We start from the raw sequence: 21,234 nt of genomic DNA, 5'->3' as shown, positions 1-21,234 counted from the left end.
AGTACTGCTTGACGCAGCTCCGCTCAGTCGTGGTGCTAGCTTCTGTTTCTTTTCATGTTCCACACGAGGGCGCTGCCCACCCCCTAAAACAAATGCCCCTTCAAACAACGTTGCGACGAGTTTGGAACTTTACGTACCTTAAGTCAATGCTATGTATATGTATTTTACTCTGACACACGCACTCCGCTTCTTTTTGCGTATGGAATAGCGAGAGCGTTTTTCCAAAATATGAGCTACAAGAAAATAATCAAGAAGTGGAGGCTCGTTGCAGATACTAAATTAGAGGCTGGTCACTGTAGAACCAAAACGGACCTGTCAGAATCAGAATGGTGCCGCCAGGCACTGTAGTACTAATAGCAGTCGTTGAGGGGGGGAACAAAACGAAGCAAGGCTAACTATTCACAGAATCATGGTGGCAAACTCCTATCCCTTCTATTGTTGAGGATGATGTGAGGTTATGTGAAAAGAACACACAACACAACCCGTTGTTTGTTTGACTGTGCACAAAAGGATTCACAAATAGAAATGGTGATCTTTGCACTTGCTACGGTTCAGAGACATTAGAGATGAAAATGTGCAAAGCGGCAAGCCGATATTTCTTTGATTTACTTCTGCACGGCAAATGAAGGCGCTATGCCAATGCAAATTGTCAACGTGATTATTTTTGCCCACGATTGGACAGTGTTGCATCTGTGACTTGAAATGGCATGTATGCTTGGCTCAGCATAGCGAGCTGGCCAATAGTCAGCTGGCTTTTGAGCGCAGCCCGCGTCCGAACGTGCTCGTGACGTGGCTCGTCTTTTGTACAATACAACCCTCGTGACCTGTGATGGGACTGCCGCTTGTTCTAACCAGCAGCGTTAGCCCGCATGAAATTAGCTAGCAACGTTGACTGCGGCCTAGATGGGCTTTTGCGTCAATGGGTTCTGCTTTGTCGTCGACTCATTGTCTTCTTTTTAAGCACAGAATGATCCTCAACTTTGGGCTTTCTTTGTTTTCCACACATTCTTGTCTTGTCTCGCACACGAGTCGCAACATGGCGAGACGTCCCTGATCTAAAATGAGACGTATCAAATAGTATGAGTTAACCATTGTCAAGCGTGCTCCGCTTCGGGAGACAATGCCAAAAGAACAGCCGGCTGGCGGCCGATGAGTGTGCGTCTCATCGCAAAAGCTGACACTGAGTCGGCGGAGGGGAGCTGGAAAGATGAGAGTCGGCCGACCGGTTCCTATTCAGTAGCGCGGCCCACGCAGGAGCTTTTGTCCCTTGGCAATAGGAGCATCACGCGGAGGCCGGCAGAAAGAGCTTCCGACGGTGGCGCGAGGTGCTGGCTGGCCGGCCGGCCGGCCGGCGTTAGCCTCGCTCGGGCACTCTGCCAACAAAGCCCTTTGAATCGCTGAAGCTGGCGCATTAGCCCACCGGGCCGCCCGCCGTACATTAGCTACAAAGAGATGCGTCCAAACGGACTTTGTTGATCCTCACAATCTTTTTCTTGCTCCGTACACACAATTCAATAGAATCCAAATGTGTCACGTCTCGTCCCCAGCCGTTCCACTCCGTGCTTGTTGTCATGGTTTCTGTCTGTGTGCTCGCCCCTCCCCTCCTGTGTGCCCATGATTAGTTGGATTATTCTCACCTGCCTCTTGTTACCTGTCGTGTATATAAGTACTGTCTGCCCCGCCCTCGTCGGATCATTGTGTGTGTTGTCGTCTTAATGTCTTCATGACTTTTTGGTGCACATCTTTGTCGGTCAGTCCTGTTGTTGGTTTTGTTTGTTAAGTCATGTCAGTTTGCCGAGTCTATTAGTTTGTTCTCCAATAAACCCTGGTCCAAGCTGCATTTGGTCGACCTGCTCCGTCCGTTCCGTGACAAAATGAGTTGGACACTTTTTGTCACACAACATCCATTTTCCTCCATAAGACAGAGCGCGCGCTCGCTCGCTCGTAAGCTAATAGTAGTTGTAGTACGACTGTTGTATGATTTCTGCGCATTTGTGTTCAGCCCGTGCCTAATGGCTATTCAGTGTTAGCTTTTTAGCTAGCACACTGAAAGGCTAAGCTGTGAAGGTTTTCATGTATTTGTACATAACAAAATACAAAAGCAAGCAATGATGCCTTTATTCAAGAATTAACAACGTGCGCCAGCTTCTGCAAAAAAAAACCTCAATCGTACATTCATTCACGGGGAAAAACCCCCTCCCAGTGTCAAAGCTGAAAATCTGTGTGGAGGGTGAAGAGGGCGGGCGACCTGTCCTCTGTGTGCGTGCGTGCATGTCCGGCCGGGCGGGCCTGTCTGCCGTGAGCGTGTGTGCGAGAGCTATTCTGTTGGACAACAATTGTTTGACACCTGAAGTGCCACTTAAAATGCCGCACTACGGAATCATTTGTAGTAAGCCTCCTGTATGCACGCACGCACGCACGCACACACACACACACTTTGTGGTTATTAGTGTCCCCTGTGAGTTTGTCCTTGTTTTTCCTGTTGTAGGAACATAAATCTTGTAGTGGTATTGTCTGTGTGTGTGTGTGTGTGTGTGTGTGTGCGTGTATGCGTGTGTGCATGACAGTGGCCACACATGTATTTGTGTGAATAAATCATGATGAAACCTCTCTGTCAAGAGACACTGCTGTCTAAATGTGTGTTTGCGTGCGTGCGCACGTGTGTGTGTGTGTGTGTGTGTGTGTGTGACTGGAGGAGATAAGTCTTGTCTCGAAAGGCTGATGAGCCCCACTCACACACATGCCTCAGGGAGTCAGCCTGCCATTATTGATATTGGCCCATCCGAATGATTTATCTGAACTTGCGTTCACTGATCAAAGGAGCTTCTACGGTGATCAATACTTGTCAATAATTGTGTTCAGAATTCATTGGTGGGGGGGGGGGGAATTCTATGTTTGCTAAGAGGCGTGATGTTGGCCCGCCGGTCCTTATGGTGATTGTCAAGGTCCGATCGATTGATCGTCAAACCATATCGTTGCGATGCGGCGGAAACACTGTGTGCGTGCGTGTGCGCGCATGCGCGTGTGTGTTGGAATGCCATTGATCAAACATGCCTAATAAGTCGGTGTGCCCGTCCTGCTGGACTGGTAAAAACATTGAAACAAGGGAAATGTTTTCCATGAGTCGCCCAAAAACAAAAATATAATAAAAAGACAAAAAGTCTCTGGTGGCGGTGGCTGCGCGTGCGTGCGTCCATCCAGCGGCTGCGCGTGCGTCAGCACCGTCACTTCCTGTCCAAGTCCAACACGGTGGATTTATTGAGCAGCTCCAAGTGGGACAAAGTCAAGGAAGAACTGAATCTTGGAGGCAAAGAAGCAAACCAGACGAGGCCTCTTATTGTTGTTGTTGTTATTATTATTATTGTGATGATTAGCGTCATTATTACTGGCATAAGTGGGGTAGAAGGTGGTTCCTTGGCAAGAGGTTTGAGGGCTTCCTTTGTCCTTCTCCTTTTGTCTCTTGGGGCTACGTTCAAAGTGGTCCAGGTACTGGCGGCCGCCAAAGTGCTTAAAGGGAAAACGGCCCCGTCCTGGTCGTTACGGTGGATACGGCGCACCTTCCTAAAAAAGCTCTCGGCTCGGGCCATGGGTGTTGGTTGGATGGATGGAGGGAGGGAGGGAGGGAGGGAGGGAGGGAGGGAGGGAGGGAGGGATGCGCCGCCGTTTAGCAAAGGGAAACATGAGCGAGCCGCCCAAACCAAGAGAAGATGATTGAGCGAGCACGTGCACGATTAGCAAGTCGGTGAGCGGCTCGCTTGCTCTTGCACTGGCTTTAAAAAACATGGCCGCCTTCCTTTTGAAACGCGCCGGCCTTTCGTGCCCATTTCGAGTCTTCCGTGCCCGCCAAACAAAGCCAAGCGACCTCGCGAGCGTCGGTGAAACATGCACGCTCCGCGGAGCTCCAACGCGGGACGTCTGGACTTTTTCGGGACTACCCGAGACGGACGACAAACGCACAAACCGGGGCAAAACCACGGCTTCTCGCAAAGGCCCGAGCGACGCAAACGCGGCGACCGTTTGGACTTCAGAGAAAACAAAAGAAAAGCGCAAATTGCGTGGATTCCCATATTGGAGTCGCTCAGACTTGCGTGACATCTGTCCGTGGCAGCAAAAGATAGGATCGGCTATCGTCAAAGTACGCAGAGAAAGGCGTCGGCAAAACACCCGCCGCAGGCAGACGAGGGAAAAAGCAGCGCGCTGCGTGCGCGTCTGACGTGTGCGCGGGCGCCTCGCTCAACTTCGCGCTGATCACTGCCAAACGGGAAGCGGGCACTCGCCAATCCAGCCTCGGCCGTCAGAGCGGAAAAGAAACGAAAGCCCCGTCCGTCCCGGTTCTAGAGCTGCGTGCTGACCGAGTCCTCCGCGACCTCGCGGCCGTCCTCCGCGACGTCGTCGCAGGGTCCCACCCAGCCGCCCATCATCATCATCAGCCCTCCGCTGTCACCCCCGTCGCCCGCCGCCTCCACTCCGCCGCCGCCGCCGCCGCCACCTTGGAAAATGTCCTCGCTGGAGTCCAAAAGACGCGAGCTGGACTCGGACATGTTGGACGCGCAGTGCAGCGACTGGCAGGGACAAGGCGGAGGCGGGGGCAGCGTCAGGAGCGCGTCGCGTCCGTTTGTTCGGCCCACCCGGTTCAGACGGGTCTCGCTCACGCGCTCCGGTCCCGAGTCGGAGCGGCCCCCCCGCGGGAGGAGCAGCCCGTCGGAGATGGTGTAGGAGGGCGGCGAGCGCAGGGGCAGCGAGCGCAGGGGCAGGGCCGAGCGCTTGGAGCGGGAGAAGAGCACCGAGAGGCGTTTGAAGGAGTCCGTCTTGGCCGCCACTGGCAGACGCTGCAGCCGGCTCTTGGTGCGAGCCAGCGAGGTGGAGAGCGAGGACGAGAACCACGGCGACGCTAGGGTGCCGGAAGGCGGGAGCGCCGCGGTCTTCAGCCCGTTGCTCTTGGGTTTCTCTTCCCCCTCCTCCGCCAGGCCCTCCTCCAACGCCCCCTCCCCCACCCGGTTCATCCCGGAAATGGAGCGTACCAAGGCGGAGACGCCGAGCGCGGGCGCCGGCCGGCAATCGTCCTCCTCCTCCAGCGGCACGGTGAAGCTGACGCCCTTTGCCCTCCGGTCGCCCGGCTCGCTGTCGTCCTCCGAGGCCACGTCGCCGCCGTCGTCTCGTGCCATGTCGCTGGAGGAGGAGTAGTGTCGGCGAGGAGGACGCCGGTTGCCCAGGAGATCCAGGACCTCGTAACGGAAACTGGAGATGTCCTGCTTGAGCTCCTGGAAACAAAGCCAAAATGTTGATTGATGAAGAGCCTGCAGGCGCTTTCGATGCATCCTCAGCAGTTTGCACACAGTCCTTTGCACAGTGAAGAGAACTCGGCTTTCAAAGGTTAAAAACGGAGCAGGAGCAGGAGCAGGTGGAGGGGGTCAGCAGGAGGAGGTTTCCAGCACAGTGTGCTTTCCAAACTGTCCTGACTTCTCTCCGCCAAAGATGACGGGAACCTAAGAAGTGGCCGGCCGCTCGCTATGCCAAAGATCCGTCAAGAAAAATTCCTCGTGCGGTCGGATCAGGATGATGGATCCACCAGATAAATACGGCCGCCCGGGTCCACCCACCTTGAAGTTCTCCTCCGTCAGGCCCTCGTCCGTCTTGGCGCTGCGGATCATGGCAGCCACGTATCTCTTCACCAGGTTTCGGATCACCTCCTGTTGAAAAGGGCGCTTTAGCGGAACCCCACGGAAGCACCTTGGGCCGAGATTGGCTACAAAGCCCGTCCGGGCGGCTGCGAGAATCCGTGGGTGTCAGATACCCCAAACCAGCGTTTGGTGTCGGTCCTCTTTGTGGAAACCCGGCTTACACACCTGGTAATGCTGGTTCTGTATCAGACTGTCGGCGTGACGCTCCTACGGAGAGGGAGAGAGGGTGTGGGGGGGACAAGTCCAAATAATTAGGGACTGACATTTTCAGTTTGAGCCCAGGCGGTTCTGGCATGCACCGATGGATTGAATTTAGAAACACGGTCGGCGCTCTTAACTTATGTGGGCTGCTCGTCTTACGTAACTCAGCAAGTGCGTCAGTGTGTGTGTGTGTGTGTGCGTGCGTGCGTGCGTGCGTGCATGCGTGTGTCAGCGAGCGGAGGTCTCCTCCTTAGCGACACGCTCAGCCTCGGGTCCACTCACCGTGAACTCTCGCAGGTTCTCGCACTTGTGTGGGTCATCCCCGGGCGGCCGGCCTCGGCCGCACAGCTTGTTGTGGAGCCACATGAGCAGGTACCAGACGGACTTGGGGCTGGGAACGATGTTGAACGGGGGCGGCAGCGTTCCTCCTTCGTCAAAGTAGCTCATCCACAGCTTTGTGCGAGCAAACTTCCACTCAATGTCAGCGTGGTCCTGATGGGCCGGAGGCAAGCGGCAGGCATCAGGCAGGCAGGCAGGCAGGCAGGCGAGGTCAAAAAGCAGCAGCGGCGGCGGCACTCACGGCGATGAGCTGGTACGAGTTGTTCATCATGGCGATGAGCATGTTGAGGAGAACCACCAGCGAGATCACGTTGTACGTCCCAAACATGGTGGCGCCCACAAACTCAGTGAACTCGTGGCGGGCTTTCACGTTGGTGACGTAGAGGTTGAGCAGACCAAATATTGACCAGAAGAGCGACTGCAGAGTCTCAAAGAGCCTGGAGGCGGACGTGGAGAACAAGCTGCCAATGCCAGCTCACCGCTCACGCGGTGCTTTGCTTTGCCAATGCGCAAAGCCCGACCGGCCCCATCTGGACCGCGTACGCTGCTCTGGAAAAGCCAGCGCTCCCTCCGAAATTTATGACTGAGCTGGAGCCGGAGAAAGAGTTCCGCTCTTTTGTCGAAACTTTGACGAAGCGGCCAGCAAAGCTGATATACCTATTTGATGCATCAAATATTCAACAGCGACATTCATTCCGTGCCGACCCGCTCGGCCAGAGTGTAAATGAGGAGGGGAGGCGACAGAGCATCGTTACTGCAAAGCGAGAAAGACACCACGTGACGACTCGCCGTTTACTCAGTTACCGAGCCCCCCCCCCCCCCCCTGGCGGCGCCAACGGTCATCTGTCAGTCATGGCGAAGATGTTCCCGAGCCAGTTGTTTTGCCGCCTCCACACACGCGCCTCGCGCAGACGCCTCGCCTCGCACGGCGGTGTCAAACACGCCGACGCATTGATGCGGCGTGATGGACAGATGAGGCGCGGGCGGGGGCAGTCGCGAGCGCAACGTTCTCTCGCTTTTGCACACCAAACCATCCAAAGCCAAAGCAGGCCATCGCGGGAACGGCCACTTACGTGGAGAAGGCGTTGTTCTGACGCTCGCAGCGGATGCCCTTGCAGTTGTTGGGCTCTTCCGAGGCCGTGGTCTCGTAGTAGAAGTAGAGCTGGTTCAGGCCGTTGGCGAAGGCGAGCAGCACCTGTGTGGGGGGGGGAATCACCAAATTGCCTGCTCAGCGCCCTTTGCACGCCACTGCCCAAAGACGCCAACTGTCAACCCCCCCCCCACCCCAGGATCATTTTCGGCACGTGACGCAGCCTTGGCCAGAACGGTGTCACTACCAGGCATTACCAGGCAGTAGATGAAGAGGAACTTGAGGATGTCCAGCAGCATCCTGCCCAGGGAGATCTGCAGGGGCCCGAGGTGCGAGTTGGCGGTGAAGAGCGAGATGAGTCGCAGCGAGCTGAAGATGTTGGCGATGGCGAACAGAGCCTCTGCGATGAGCGTCGGGTGCCACATCTCCCACTCCTCCCGGGGCCGAGATGAGTTGTACTGGCCGAGAGAGAAAAGTCAAGCGCACGGAAGGAAACGCCAGACCGGGTGGACGTACGCATTTTGTGGAAAGGCTGTGCGCGGGTGTGTGGGAGGGAGGGAGGGAGGTTAGGGTAGGCGGGCCGGCGGGCTGTCCGTCAGCATCTCACAGATGCCGCAGATGGCTCAGCGTCTGGTGAGCGAGCACGCTCTCGTTTGCTGGCGGACGTTCTTAAAGTACCTTGACGACGCCCGCCCGCCTGACGCTCGGCATTACCTTGACGTAGGCCACGATCTTCAGTGAGATGGTGGCCAGGTAGAGGGAGTTCATGGCAAAGTCCATCAGGTTCCACCAGTCGTGGATGTACTCTGTGAAGCCTCCGTCCCACATCTCTTTGATCTCTGCCCAGATGAATCCTAAAGTGCGCGCACACACACGCAGACGGTTTCTTGACATTTTGAACAAAGGTCGCTGGGTTAGGCTTAGCGTACCCAGCACCCACGGCAGAATCATCCACTCCACCACGGTGGGCGGCGGGCCCTGCATGTGCAGGTTGGTGCGGGCGATGTGCTGCGAGGCCAGCAGGAGCAGGAAGAGGAAGGTCAGGTAGGACGCCGTGTGACAGATGAACTTGATGAAGGGCTTCTTGATGAAGCGCCCCAGCGCGCCTTTGGGAGCCAACAGGTAGATCTGCAAGAAAGAAAGAAAGAAAGAAAGAAAGAGCCGAGAGACGTGGGCGAGAAGACGTGGGCGAGGAGACGGGGGCACCCCGTTCCTACGCCCGCAAAGCGCCCCGCCGCCGCGTACCAACGAGAAGACGGGAAACAGGAGTCCGATGATGAAGCAGGTGACCAGCTTGACCGCCCAGTGGCGCCGCCTCCAGCCCGGGAAGCCGTCGTACCACAGTGTCGCCAACAGCTGCTGGCAGTTGGGTTGCGCCACAAACTGCCGAGACAGACGGACTGGTCACCGACGGATGAGCGGGCGGACGCACGCAAAGACGTTCCTCGGAGACGTCGTGTGAACCAACACGTGCATCCGCAATACAAAGACACGCGGGAGAAAGAACTGTTTGCAAAATCGAACCGAGGCAACAAAGGAAAGCTGTCCGTGCCACAAGGCAAGATGGCAATAGGGCCATCCCCAGAGCGATTGGCCTCTTTGGGCCGCCGTACCTCCTTTTGGTGGTATTTGATGGCCAGCTTGAGCTTGGCCAGGTCGTGGCACTGTCGGGGGTCCAGCTCCTCGCTCTGGTCGCTGTCCCGGTGGTTCAAGATGGTCTCCAGCTCTCTGGAACTCCTGGCCTGGTCCAGAAGGTCTTTGGCAAAACGCTTGCACTGTTGCGACAGCTCCTCGTACTCCTGGCGGAACTCGTTCTCCACCTGCCCGGCCGGCCGGGGAGACAGGAAGCTCAACTTGGCACAATTGAATTTTGCCAGCAATTGGCTACAAAACAAGGCGGACCTTGCTGAGTTCCTTAAGTTCCCAGCCCAGTCGGAAGGCGGTCAGGATGGGGTCCTCGCTGGACAGCGCAATGAGCGACGGCGACGCCAAGGCCTTGTAGATGTTGAGTCGAGAGCGCGAGTGCCGCAGGCTGTCCACCTGCGGACCAGACGGGACGCGTGGATGCCGTGCGTGGCCTGGCAACTTTGGCAATTTTGGAACGCTGCGCCGCTCGCGACTCGGGGCACCTCCGAACTGGAGACGCACTCCACGCAGTCGCATCGGATCTGGTGCGGCCTGGGAATGGTCACCTACCAGGAGGGCGGGAGAGGAGAGGCGCGCCGGTCAAAGGGATGCCCGCCGCTCGGCCCAAAGGGATGCCCGCCGCTCGGCCCAAAGGGATGCCCGCCGCTCGGCCCACGCGCTGGCCGTTGCTTACCTTCCTCTGCACCAGCAGCTTGATGATCTCGTAGTTGTTGGTGTGCGCGGCCAACATGATGGGAGTGATGTCGGGGGTGAACTCCGAAAACTGGCTGTCCATCATCAGCGAGGGAACCTGCCCGGAACACGCCAAAGTTGCTGTTTTTGCCATTTTGTGTTTTTTGTCCTCTCCGCACCGGGTCAACGGGCACCTGTTTCTCGCCGCTGGGCCGGCGGTGCGACAGCAGCAGCTCCACGGCGCCCACCACCTCCTTGCGGATGGCGTAGAGCAGGGCATCGCCGGTGTGGATGCCGTGGTCCAGGAGCAGCTCCATGATCTCCAGGTTCTCATTCTCGATGGCGATGAGCAGTGCGCTGCGGCCCAGTGGGTCCAGACAGTTGACGTCCATGTTGTAGTAGACTTCGGCCTCACGGAGCGCGTGTTTGACGCCGGCGTAGTCGCCCTTCTCCACCGCCGTCAGGTAGGCGCGTTCCTCTGCCGACAGCTCCACCTCGGCCCGCACGATCTGCAGCGGGATGCGGTCGCGGTACGGCGAGTACGTCGCCTTGAGGGAAGACAAACTGCATCAGCTGGCTGGCTGGCTGGCTAGCCGGAAGGCTAGCCGGCCGGTCCTCACCTTCTTGTAGTAGAGCTGAGTCATGGGATTCATTTGGACGATCTGGCGGGGAGACAAGACACCGAACCGGTGACTCCCCACACACGCTCGGCGACGTCGGTGCCCAGCGAGTCCCTCGTGCTGTCCGTGCAAGAAAAGCAAGAAGCTCCAAAAGTCATTTGGCTTCTCTAGCTTGGAACAAGTCGGGCAACTCGAGTAGGTCACGCGCCTGTCGTGGACGCCTTCCCGTCTCGTCCCGGACGCCGCAAACGTGCGCGTTGGCTCCAGAGGAGTAGAATACGGATCGGCACCCGAGGCTTTACGTGGCTGCGCAAGGGAGTGTCGCTTGCCCAGCGTTTGTGCAGAAGCAGGCTGGTGCGCGTGAGGCTTTTGGCTTTGTTTTTTGCAACTTGCACCTGTTGAGATGTGACACATTTTTTGAGCTGGCCTCGCCCTCTGGACCGCTCATCTGCCTGGCTGGGCCCTTTGGACCGCTCATCTGCCTGGCTGGGCCCTTTGGACCGCTCATCTGCCTGGGCTCCGTAGACCTCTCGCGGTGTCTGTCCCGCACTTGACGAGCAAAAGCTACACCTGAAGCCCCCCCACCGCTCGCTTCCCCCGAGCTGGCCCTCCCTCCCCATAGCTCGGCACCAAAGCGGCAGTCGCTCAAAGGCTCTTTGCTTCCAACCTACGCCATTCGCGCCTCCAAATAGCGCTCGCTTGACAAGTCAGTCCGCCAAGTGTCCCGTCTGTCCTCTGTCCCGCCCGAGATGACAAATGGCAAGTGAATAAATAAAAACAATGGCGTCCTCTACTTGTGACCTTTGCTTGAGGCTGACAAACAAACATCTTTAGCAGATGAAAAGGGCTGAGGGAAAGCGAGCCAATCCAGAAAGTGTGTTACCCGATGATGCAACCTTTTTGTTGCGTAACGCTCTAAATTTAGAAGCGCAAGGCATTTGGGGAGACGGACGGGGCCGCCGACGCCAGTGAAGACAGCGCAACCCCAGCCGCTGCCAACACTCTGCTTTGGGGGGGCTTCCTCTTTGCCGAGTTGAGTGAGTGTGCTGGGTTCTCGACCCAGAGGGCGCAGGTCGGATCCATGGCAAGACACGGAACCCCGAGGCGCTCCTGACCATCAGTAGCGCTGCAAAGCGAGCGGTGACCCGTTGACCGGCGCATTTCTGACCTTCCTGCCTCCTTCCCCGAATGTGACTGGCAGGTGTCAGCCGTGCTCTCCCACCTTCACCGTTAGCACGTCGTCGTCTTTGTCCCTCTTCCCTTCCTCACTTCCCTTTACCTCCCCGTTGTCACTCTGCCTCTGAGGCCACTTGCAGATATTGTGCCGTTCCGTCAAGCTACCGCCTCTTGAGTCAACCTTCCTTCCTTCCTTCCTTCCTTCCTTCCTTCCTTCCTTCCTTCCTTCCTTCCTTCCTTCCTTCCTCCCTCGCTTCCTTGCTTCCTTGCTTCCTTGCTTCCTTCCCTCCTTCCTTCCTTCCTTCCTTCCTTCCTTCCTTCCTTCCTTCCCTCCCTCCTTCCTTCCTTCCTTCCTCCCTCCCAATTGATGGCAACCTTTTATCAGCCAAAGATTTGCTCTCTAACTCCCTCCCTCCCTCAGCTTTTTTGCCTTTTCAACACAATTGGAGCTGCTTTTCCCTTCAACTCGCTCCCGCTCTTGTTCTTTTGCTGTGGAGGCTGCAGAAACGTCTTCTCAATTCCTCCTTATGCTAGCGGGTGGGCTTCAAGCGTGGGATATTGATTTGCCTCCTCTGGCCTAAATGAAATGTCACGGTGCAGCTCACTGTGATGGACGACAAGAAGGACCAAAGAGCGCATCGCGTTTCGCCTCCTCTCGGCCCCGAATGGCAGCCGCTTCCCTTCGTGACGCTCCTACGCGAGCGGAAGCGAGACTCTACGTTGGTCTCCGTGGCGACGTCTTAACACTTTGCCCGGTTGAGCGTCGAAACGCCTCATAGTGGCTCCGCGGCTCGTTGTCCGAGTCTGACCCCCGGAGCGTGAGGTCACGGCTCCAAACGCCAGCGCTCGATGGATTGACGGACAGACGGTTGGAGGAAATGGATGGACGGATGGATGGGTGACATGGACGGAAGGGCGGGCGGACGGGCGGATGGATGGACGGACATCCCCGCCCCTTGAGCGCACCTCGATTTAGCAACGGTTAGCAGCCGCCCGTGTCTGACAAGACTCGATTGCTATTTCACTCGGACAGAGTGGACACATTAAGCTGGACTGCGAGCTACGACGGGCAATTGATTCCACAAGCACCGCTGGCGTCAAGAACGTGGACTTCTCGTGGTGACGTCCACAGACATCCAAACGTGTCCTTCGCTAGATCGCAAAGTGGCCAAAACCTTGCATCTGGGATTGGCCCGAGACTCAAAAGGACGAGGAAATGAAACATGAAAGAAGCCTTCATGGAGGAAGTGGAGTCGAATAAGCCTCGCTCATTACTTGCCCGACGTACGCTGACATGTTCAAGTGAAACGTGACATCAAACTGGAACCCGGTCGTCAGTGGAGCCGCCGGGAGGGGTCGAGGACCGAGTAGGGCCAAGTAGCTTGACGCTCACGCCGGCGAGAGCAAACCATGAAGGAGCCAAGGTTGCCAAGATTGCCAAGGTTGCCAAAATTGCAATCTCCGTGCCGAGTCCCAACACGGGCGGGCCCGAGGCCGCCGCTGGGCCGGATGCCGTCTCGCCACTCGTGGCGCTTTGCCTCATCAACTTAACGAGCGCTGCCTGTTCCTCAAAGCTGACCTCTTACTTCACACACGGCGTTTGCACTCGTGAGCTTGGGGAAAAGAAGGCTCTGACCCCCCCCATAAGCAACATCTAGCGTACAAAATTGCAATTGAACCGAGCAAAATGTGGCGCTGAAGTCTTCCGACTTCACAGGTCGATGATGAAATGAGTTTGAGATTTTTTTTTTGTCCTTGCCGCCCTTGAGGCGGACACTCTCATTGATCCCTCTTGAGGAAATGGCAGCACGCCAGCGTCGTAAAGGATGATATGCGGCAAGCGCCCCCTGGGGGTCACACGTTATGTTAACGACGCACAGCCCGCCGCTTCGTGCGGACTTTGAAAGCTTTGCAAAAGCAACACTTTGAATTTTGCCGTTTTGGAAATGGTTCCCTCATGCTCCTTTCTCTTCTGAGACACGATCCAATTGGGGTCTGCACTTCCACTTTCACGGGCTTGCTCAAAGGTTGTTTGGCAAAATCCTCCGTCCCCTCGGCCGTGATGTGATCGCAGGCTTGTGTCTTAACGAGGCTGTATTTTATTTTATTCTTTGCTGCATCGATGTCTGTTCACTGCGAAATTTGACTTTGATCGTCCTCGCGGAGGCGGCGCATGGCGAGCGTGACATCACTGATAGAGCGGCATCGCTTGATTACAGAAGTCCATTAGCTGCGGGACCGACGAACCGCCGCAGAAGCCAAACGCCCCCCCCCCCCCCCCCCCCCACACACACACACATAAAACTCCCCATGAAAAGACTAATCGTTTCTAAGCAGTATTGGCCAAAAGTCATATTTTTGAGGCGGTGAAAGTGACAGCGCGTTTATTGTCGTCGCAAGCGGGTCCGGAATCTTCGGGTCGTGACGCAAGTACCCCGCGGTCCCACTCGACGCCTAATGACACTTGCGGCCGTCCTGATGGCCACCATATTTTCTGCTTCAAAATCAAATTAGCTAATGCTTCCCGACAGCGATGCGGAAGGGGAGCAAAAGTGGAGTGAGGAGGCGGCAGGCGACGGCGCGATGAAACCAGCTTAACCTCCATCTGAACCCGTTTACCATCAGCCACGGGGCGATGCGGACCGCGTGCAGCCGCCTTCAGCCACGGTGGGCTGAAAGACAGACAGACAGACAGACAGACAGACAGACAGACAGGCAGACAGGCAGGCAGGCAGACAGACAGACAGACAGACAGACAGACAGACAGGCAGGCAGGCAGGCAGACAGACAGACAGACAGACAGACAGGCAGGCAGGCAGGACAGACAGACAGACAGACAGGCAGGCAGGCAGGCAGGCAGGCAGGCAGGCAGGCAGACAGACAGACAGACAGACAGACAGACAGACAGACAGACAGACAGACAGACAGACAGACAGACAGACAGACAGACAGACAGACAGAAAGAAAGAAAGAAAGAAAGAAAGAAAGAAAGAAAGAAAGAAAGAAAGAAAGAAAGAAAGAAAGAAAGTCGCGTGCACGGTCGCGTGGCGGCTGCCAAAGTAACGGATGAGGGAATTGGCTTAGACCCGGGAGAAACCGTGAGCGTTTGCAAGAAGAGATGGAAGGAGGGTTCGTCAAAACCAAACAGGAAGGAGGCCGCGTGCATGCCGCAAAAAGTGCCGCCCAGGGAAACGGCGCAAACCCATCCTCTCTCTGCTCTCCAGCCAGCTGCCAAATCGCAAAAGGCAGAAAGTGTACGAGAGGAAAGGAGGCCGGAGGGAGCCTTCAACCCGCGCAGGTCACTCAGCAAAAAAGCACATTTGAGACTTTCTGCCGAGCTGCGCTCGCCCGCCTTTCCAAGAAGGTGCTCTCAAAATAGGAAGGAAAACATAGCAATGCGTCGCGTCGCGTTGCATCGCATCGCATCACAGCAGGCTCCCAAAGCAGGAAGCAACGGACTTGCCATTTCCCGTCCATTCCTTCCGTTCGGGCCCGTCCATGCACTATCTACCATGTACATCAACAAGGGTCCGGAGCATTACGACCGACGTAAACCTTTTGGAGTGAAGCCAAGTAAGAGCTCGTCCATCATTCATATCTGATGTTGTACATCAATACTGCTGACATGAGCATTTTGAAACAGTGATCTAGCAATATTTGTCGAGGCTGATCGCTTTTCCAAAACGAAGGCCTTGATCCTTTTCGACGAAGCCACTGAATGTGAACAAGACCGTAAAGACCGCGTCTTCCTTTTGGAACGAGCCATTTCGCGGCTGGGGCACTGCGCATGCGTGTTAAGAGCAGGTGGAGAAGAATATTTTATGGGGGGGGGGCTGACTAAGTGTTTCACGTGCAACCAAGACGCTGGTTCTGCAGCGCCATCCATCATCTGCGTGTGCCTGCCCCCCTCGTGCACAAGCGCTGACGCGCGCGCTGATGTCGACTGCAGTGGCCGCGCCGCGCCGCGCACCAGCTTGCTCCACCGCCATCTCGCGCGCAAAACCCGCCAAGACCCACGCAAACTCCGCAGCGCCCCTCGCATGGAGCGGGGCGTGGAGTAGCCACCCCCCGAGCGCCCAACCGCCCGCCCGCCCGCCTGCTCGAGCACCCACTCGCCTACCTCTGCGCTGAAGCCAACACTTTCTCATCACACGCGCGAGCCCCGTTGCTTTTGGGAAAGCGCTAGCATGCATCGGGCTACTTGCGTCCGCGTCCGCTTGACATACGCGGACCATAAATTGATCAGGTTCGAGGGGGAGGAAAGTTGTCTTACCTGTTGGCGAGAGGCATGTAAATATCCTCCAAATGAGTCCCTTCTGGTACCTTGCGCCTGACGTGCGTCGCTTAGCTTCCTTCCCCAGAGTGTCTCTGTCTGTCCGTACGTCTCTCCTTCCCGCGGGAGCTCCTAACGCACGCACACACACGCACGCACACACACACACCGCCGCCCCGCTCCTCCCCCACGCCCCTTTCCTCTTGCTTTCCGCGGGATCAGCTCGTCCGGGCCGCGCCGCCTGGACGGGGACGGAGCGGTTCTCGGTGCTGGGGACTCGGCCGCAGCCGCGTCTGTCGCTCGGCGCGTGCCATCCTTTCTGTGCGTTGGGGCAGGGGAAGCGTCGGTGCGCGCATGCGTGTGTCGGGAAGCGGCGTGCAGCAGCTACAGGTGATGACGGCCCATTCCCGCTATTCCAAAGAGAACGTCTGTGCTGCTGCCGCCGCTGCCGCCACCGCTGCTGCTGCTCCCGCCGCCGCTGCTGCTGCTGCCTCTACTGCGCCTGGTAGCGATGCTGCTGCTGCTGCTGCTGCCGCTGCTGCGCCTGGTAGCGATGCTGCTGCTGTTGCTGCTGCTGTTGCTGCTGCTGTTGCTGTTGCTGCTGCTGCTGCTGCTGCTGGTGCCGGTGCTGGTGCTGGTGCTGGTGCTGCTGGTGGTGCTGCGGGCAAGATCACGCACCAGTGTGTTGCATACGTACCGCCCCCTCCTCCCATTTCTTCAAAACACGCGCGCACGCACACATCGCAGGGCCGGCCCTGAACAAGGCGGTCGTCAACTGGTGGAGAGAGCGCCAAATAATAACCATCCATCCATCCATCCATCCATCCCCCCATTTTCTATACCGCTTGTACCGCTTTTATTAAAGACCAAATTTCTGATGATCGCGATTCAAACGTGAACAAATAAATGTGTACTTTTTATGATTTCAATATGACTGAAGTTCTAAATAGTGAGTTAGCGCGGTACCCGGGCCGCAGTGGCGTAGCCAGGAATTTCTCCAGTAGGGGCGCGCGCCCACAGGAAAAAAAATCGAACATCACCCACGCCGTTCGCTGATCGCTAAAACAACATCCGGGTCCGGGAGGCAAACGGTGAATGGATAACATCGCGCACATAGAATAGCGCAAGCACATTCGCGCAAGACCGAAAGAAAAAAACGGCATGAAAATGAAGAATCGAAAAAGCTCGATTTTTTTCAACCGGGGCGCAGGGAGTCCGAACCGGGGCGCCGCCCCGGCTCGCCCCGGCTTGGCTACGCCACTGCCGGGCCGTCATGTCCACACCTGGACACGGCGGTGCATTCGGTCCTCTTGCTCTGCACAAAATGGGATTTAAGAAGCGCTCCTTGTTGTGTTCCGTCGCCGTACTGGAAACACCATTGCCACTTTCGTGCCTCGAAACAATGTGTTTCTTTCATTCGATAGCTGCAGCTATGGCCTTTGCCTTTGATTCACGCTCTCAAGTTCAGCCTATTTAGTAAGGTTCAGAAATGTATGAAAATTGAGTTCATTTGTTGAAATATACATCTCCATTTATGTTTGAAAATGATTGACACTCTTACTCATGAGTAAGAGTGTCAATCATTTTCTTGCAGCTGCCGAAACCACTAGCTCCTGATTGGTTAGTGTTGGTCAGGTGACGGGGAATACGGAAGTGTCGGTTGTTACGGCGAGTGAAGAAGAAGAAGAAGAAGTACAGTGCTGTCGAAAAAGGAATCCGTCGTTCTCCCTCCTGCTCTTTAAAGCGTGTTCCATCCACCACTAACGAAGCCTCACGTTGGACTTCTTTGTAGCCATGTTTACGATCTCTCACGGCGGGAAGAGAAGTGCGACTGCACCCTTCGTCTCGAGCGCGACCGATGCCGGACGTGTTGTGTTCGCAGTGTTTTGATTGTTTTTTCACCCACTCTATATGATATTGTTTGGGCACAATTGGATTCACCAAATCGGTGCTATTGCCGCGCCGGCACTCGTAGGGTGGATGGGGAAATGTGGTCGACTTGAGGCAACGCACTAGCGCTTTTATCCACATGGCGCCGCCATAATCAACAAAAAGTGAAACATGGCCAGTGGGCTTTGAAAAGCACGCGGCGGCGACGACGACGTCTGCGCTTACGGGTTGTTTTATGATTTGATTCCGATGCCGCTGCAACGACTTTGCACAACTGCATACAAGCCAACAAGGCAAGCTTACGAGGTTGACCACGTCAAAGCCCTGGACCAAAGCATTTTGTGTTCCTCCAGACAGAGCTCCCAAACGACTGAGAATCAAATGGAAGGAAGGGATTCGCAGGCGAGCGAGCGAGCGAGGGACCTCATTACGTCTGCAAGCCGACCGTGCAAATAAGCCCGGGGAACACCACCAACTCACGTCTGTCTTCTCTTGTGAACCTTTCTTGCTGAAATGCAACAATGCCACTACAAATAGCGAGATGGCATTTTGTCCTAAGTGTGAGATGCAAGAGGCTGTGGACAGCATCTGGGAGAGGTTTGAGCCTGCGTGCAATTCAGTCCAAACAGGAGATGGCCATCCGATAAGGAAATGGAGGCAAAGGGCGCGGCTCAGATAAACTCCACCGATACATAGGCTCCACCTCTCAGATAGAAGGCCATCCAGCCAGTGGAGCGTGTCCTCGGGGCTTTTCCAGACGCACGACTCGCTGGACCTTGCCTCAACAGAGGCACAGTCCGGGTTGAGCAGAAGCTCTGGAGGTTCAGGGTGTCTGGAGAGACGTGACAAGACAGGCGAGCACCAGGCCGCGCTCACGTGAACACGCGTGACATCATGAAGGAGTCGCAGCAAAGCGGGGACAAGCGCGAGGAGGACATCTCTCCGAGCAGGGACTCTGAGCGAGCCTGGCCGCAAGCCTGGCCGCAAGCCTGGCCGCAAGCCTGGCCGCAAGCCTGGCCGCAAGCCTGGCCGCAAGCCTGGCCGCAAGCCTGGCCGCAAGCCTGGCCGCAAGCCTGGCCGCAAGCCTGGCCGCAAGCATGGCCGCAAGCATGGCCGCTCCGAGCCGCCGCTCGTCTCCGCCTGGACGCGCTGGACTTCACCGACCTTTGGGATGAGGAAGACCTGCAAGTGGACGCAGCGAGCCACTCGGGCAGGGCCTGGGGCGAGGAAGGCTCCTGTGGCGTCTTAGCGCCTCCTCCACTCCCACCTCCTCTGGAGGTCTCCCCCGTTAAAAACGCCACCCTGAAGCTCCACTGGCAGCCACTGCAGAGCGTGCCGCCGCTTCCCAGGAGGACTCGCTTCGGAACACGGAGCATCTGGAGCCTCCTGGAGCCGGTCCGACTGGATACGGCGCGACTGGCCTTCCTGTTTGAACGCAAGGGCAAGAGCTCGGCTCCTTTGGCCGCCGGACGAGGGGTAAGAAGAGTCCACGTCCGTCCGTGAGTACATCCACTTGAGCTTCTGCCTCGCAACCCAGAAACGTGTTTCGGTGCTGGGGCTGGCGAGGAGTAACAACATCAGCATTACCTTGAGCGGCCTGCCTCCACAGCACCTCCTCCCTCCCGCCATTTTCAGCATGGACGGCAGCGTCCTGGACCGCGAGGACATTCGGGTACTGCCCCGCTCATTCACTTCTCCTCTTCTTCTCTGCTCTGCTCTGCTCTGCTCTGCTCTGCTCTGCTCTGCAGCGCCTTCAAACGCTGATCCCGACCGAGGAGGAGCTTCGTCTGATCAAGGAGGCCAAAGGGCGCCACGCCGACCTCTGCCTGGCCCCGGCCGACCTCTGCCTGCTGGCTCTGGGGGAGATCCCTCACCTGGGCTCCAGGCTTCAGCTGTGGGCCTTTGTGCTGGATTACGACTCCTTGGAGCAGGTGAGCGACCGGCGTTCCCGGCCTCGTCTCGGAGCTCTGGCGTGAACGGCCGGCCCACCCGTTCGTTAGGAGATCGCCAAGCCCCTCTTCTACCTGAAGCAGGCCATGGAGCAGCTGCTCGCCAGCCAGGCCTTCAGACACGTTTTGGCGACGGTGTTAGCCGTGGGTAACGTTCTCAACGGATGCGAGGTGAGCGCTCGCCTTGCTTGCGGACAGGCGGCGACCTCCCTCGGCCCGTCAGCAGCTCTGCTCATCTGCTCGCCGTTGCGGCCCAGGCCCGGGGCTTCGAGTTGAGCTACTTGGGCAAGCTTTCTCAAGTGCGGGACACGCATTGCCGCCAACCTCTTCTGCACCACGTTTGCGCGCTCGTGCTGCAGCTCTACCCGCACTCCTCGGACCTCTACTCGGACCTGAGCGCGGTCAGCAAAGCCGGCAAGGTGCAGCGGCGTTCCCTCCCCGACCCATCGGGCCGTCCAAAGTTGGAGCGGGTCGAGCGCTTCGCTTCTGCGTGTTTGCAGTGTGACTACTTGCTGGTCCGAGCCAACCTGGAGCACCTGGAAGCCCTGTCCGAGGGCTCGTGGGAGCAGATGACCACGCTTTTGGATCACCGTTCGGAGCTCCGCCGCCGGCTGCCAAATCTTCTGAAAGAGCGCGCCGACAGGACCGAGGCCCTGAGGGCTGTTCACCGTCGGGTGACCAACAGGTTGGTTGCTTGCTGGCGGCGACCCTATGAGAGACCTGCCTTCTAGCCAGCGCATTTGTGCAGGTTCCACTCCTTCCTCCTCTTCCTGGGCTACTCCAGAGCCATGGCGCGAGAAACCAGAGCGCAGGACTTCTGCAGAACCATCAGCAACTTCTCCCTGGAGTTTCGGGCCGCTCAGCAGACGCTCCTCCGCCAGAAAGAGCGTGCCGCCAGAAGCCAAAGGGCCAAAAGTCCGCCGTCTCGCACCGAGGTACGTACGGCTAACAAAGCGGGGCTGCGGCGGGGGCTGCGGCGGGGGCTGCGACGGGGGCCGCGGCGGGGGCCGCGGCGGGGGCCGCGGCGGGGGCAAGCAAAGCGGCGGCTGCGGTGGGCAAGCAAAGCGGCGGCTGACAGGCTCCGTACCGCTCCACTAGCAAAGCGAGCAACATTCTATGCTGGAGGAGGTGCTGAGAAGACCCCAGTCCGCCTCCGGGCCCGACGGGACTGTACCTCTGCGCCGCGAGAGGATCTCCAGCCTCCGAGGTGAGGCCGTGACGCTACACTTTAAGTCTGCTTTCCCCACCGACCAAACCAAATGGGTTTTTGCGTGCGAGCCAGGTCCGGTGTGGACGAGCTGCAAGCGCTAAGCCCGCCGCCCATGAAGAGCGCCTGCGGTTTGGTACGAGCACAAAGTATGAACGGCGCTCTCAGAGCCACGTCTGCATCGTTCTCATTTGTCCTCTTGCGCTTTGGGGAGGGCGCCACCGGTGACCCACTCCAGTCAAAGAACATACGAGGGACACGCTGGCGTGGTCACGTGACCCATCGGCAGGAGAAGAAGCTCAAACAACGTCTTGAATCATCTTGCGTGCCGCCGACCGTTGGTCTGGCGTCCATTTTGGGGGAATGACTCGGCCGGTCTCGTCAGCTCCGTTTGTTGGCGCTTCAATCCCGTTTTGAAATAAAATGTGTCGAGCGAGGTGGCGGCAAGATACGTTTTGTCTGGGTGCGAGAGGTAGCCTTTTGCGAGCC

General features: G+C 57.3%; 2 protein-coding genes across 3 annotated transcripts; one reads left to right on the top strand and one right to left on the bottom strand.

The window, feature by feature from the left end:
• Positions 1-2,818: 2,818 nt before the first annotated feature.
• Positions 2,819-16,213, bottom strand: trpc5a (transient receptor potential cation channel, subfamily C, member 5a). Of its 2 annotated transcripts, none has more exons than XM_037261803.1 (17): positions 15,700-16,213; positions 10,251-10,370; positions 9,825-10,178; positions 9,632-9,748; positions 9,441-9,503; positions 9,214-9,351; positions 8,925-9,131; positions 8,557-8,694; positions 8,241-8,439; positions 8,026-8,165; positions 7,569-7,769; positions 7,295-7,416; positions 6,463-6,658; positions 6,165-6,374; positions 5,847-5,888; positions 5,601-5,690; positions 2,819-5,261 (listed from the first exon to the last, which is right to left on the bottom strand). In XM_037261803.1, exons 2-17 carry the CDS (start codon positions 10,281-10,283, stop codon positions 4,335-4,337), a joined length of 3,177 nt encoding a protein of 1,058 aa, XP_037117698.1. In that variant the 5' UTR covers positions 10,284-10,370; positions 15,700-16,213; the 3' UTR covers positions 2,819-4,334. The 2 variants fall into 2 exon arrangements, with proteins under 2 accessions (XP_037117698.1, XP_037117697.1); XM_037261802.1 differs by having other exon boundaries at positions 10,251-10,292.
• A 2,270-nt stretch (positions 16,214-18,483) lies between these two features.
• Positions 18,484-21,182, top strand: LOC119129634 (FH1/FH2 domain-containing protein 1-like). Its single transcript, XM_037262988.1, has 8 exons — positions 18,484-19,065; positions 19,127-19,261; positions 19,338-19,520; positions 19,590-19,709; positions 19,796-20,223; positions 20,287-20,473; positions 20,637-20,745; positions 20,821-21,182. Exons 1-8 carry the CDS (start codon positions 18,484-18,486, stop codon positions 20,847-20,849), a joined length of 1,773 nt encoding a protein of 590 aa, XP_037118883.1. The 3' UTR covers positions 20,850-21,182.
• The last annotated feature ends 52 nt before the right edge of the window (positions 21,183-21,234 follow it).

The sequence above is a fragment of the Syngnathus acus genome, chromosome 10, assembly GCF_901709675.1.
Source record: "Syngnathus acus chromosome 10, fSynAcu1.2, whole genome shotgun sequence".
Taxonomy (NCBI): Eukaryota; Metazoa; Chordata; class Actinopteri; order Syngnathiformes; family Syngnathidae; genus Syngnathus; species Syngnathus acus.
Note: the sequence above shows the minus strand (reverse complement) of the source record. Positions and strands in the feature narration are given on the sequence as shown.

What these genes read in the sequence shown, in the direction of transcription:
- trpc5a (XM_037261803.1), bottom strand. Translation starts at nt 10,283, where the DNA reads ATGAATCCCATGACTCAGCTCTACTACAAGAAG. An exon ending in AGCTGCTGGTGCAGAGGAAG is followed by an intron (nt 9,504 to 9,631) that starts GTAAGCAACGGC and finishes CCCTCCTGGTAG; the next exon opens with GTGACCATTCCCAGGCCGCA. An exon ending in TACAGAACCAGCATTACCAG is followed by an intron (nt 5,691 to 5,846) that starts GTGTGTAAGCCG and finishes CCTTTTCAACAG; the next exon opens with GAGGTGATCCGAAACCTGGT.
- LOC119129634 (XM_037262988.1), top strand. Translation starts at nt 18,484, where the DNA reads ATGAAGGAGTCGCAGCAAAGCGGGGACAAGCGCGAGGAGGACATCTCT. An exon ending in ACGTTCTCAACGGATGCGAG is followed by an intron (nt 19,710 to 19,795) that starts GTGAGCGCTCGC and finishes GTTGCGGCCCAG; the next exon opens with GCCCGGGGCTTCGAGTTGAG. An exon ending in GAGGATCTCCAGCCTCCGAG is followed by an intron (nt 20,746 to 20,820) that starts GTGAGGCCGTGA and finishes CGTGCGAGCCAG; the next exon opens with GTCCGGTGTGGACGAGCTGC.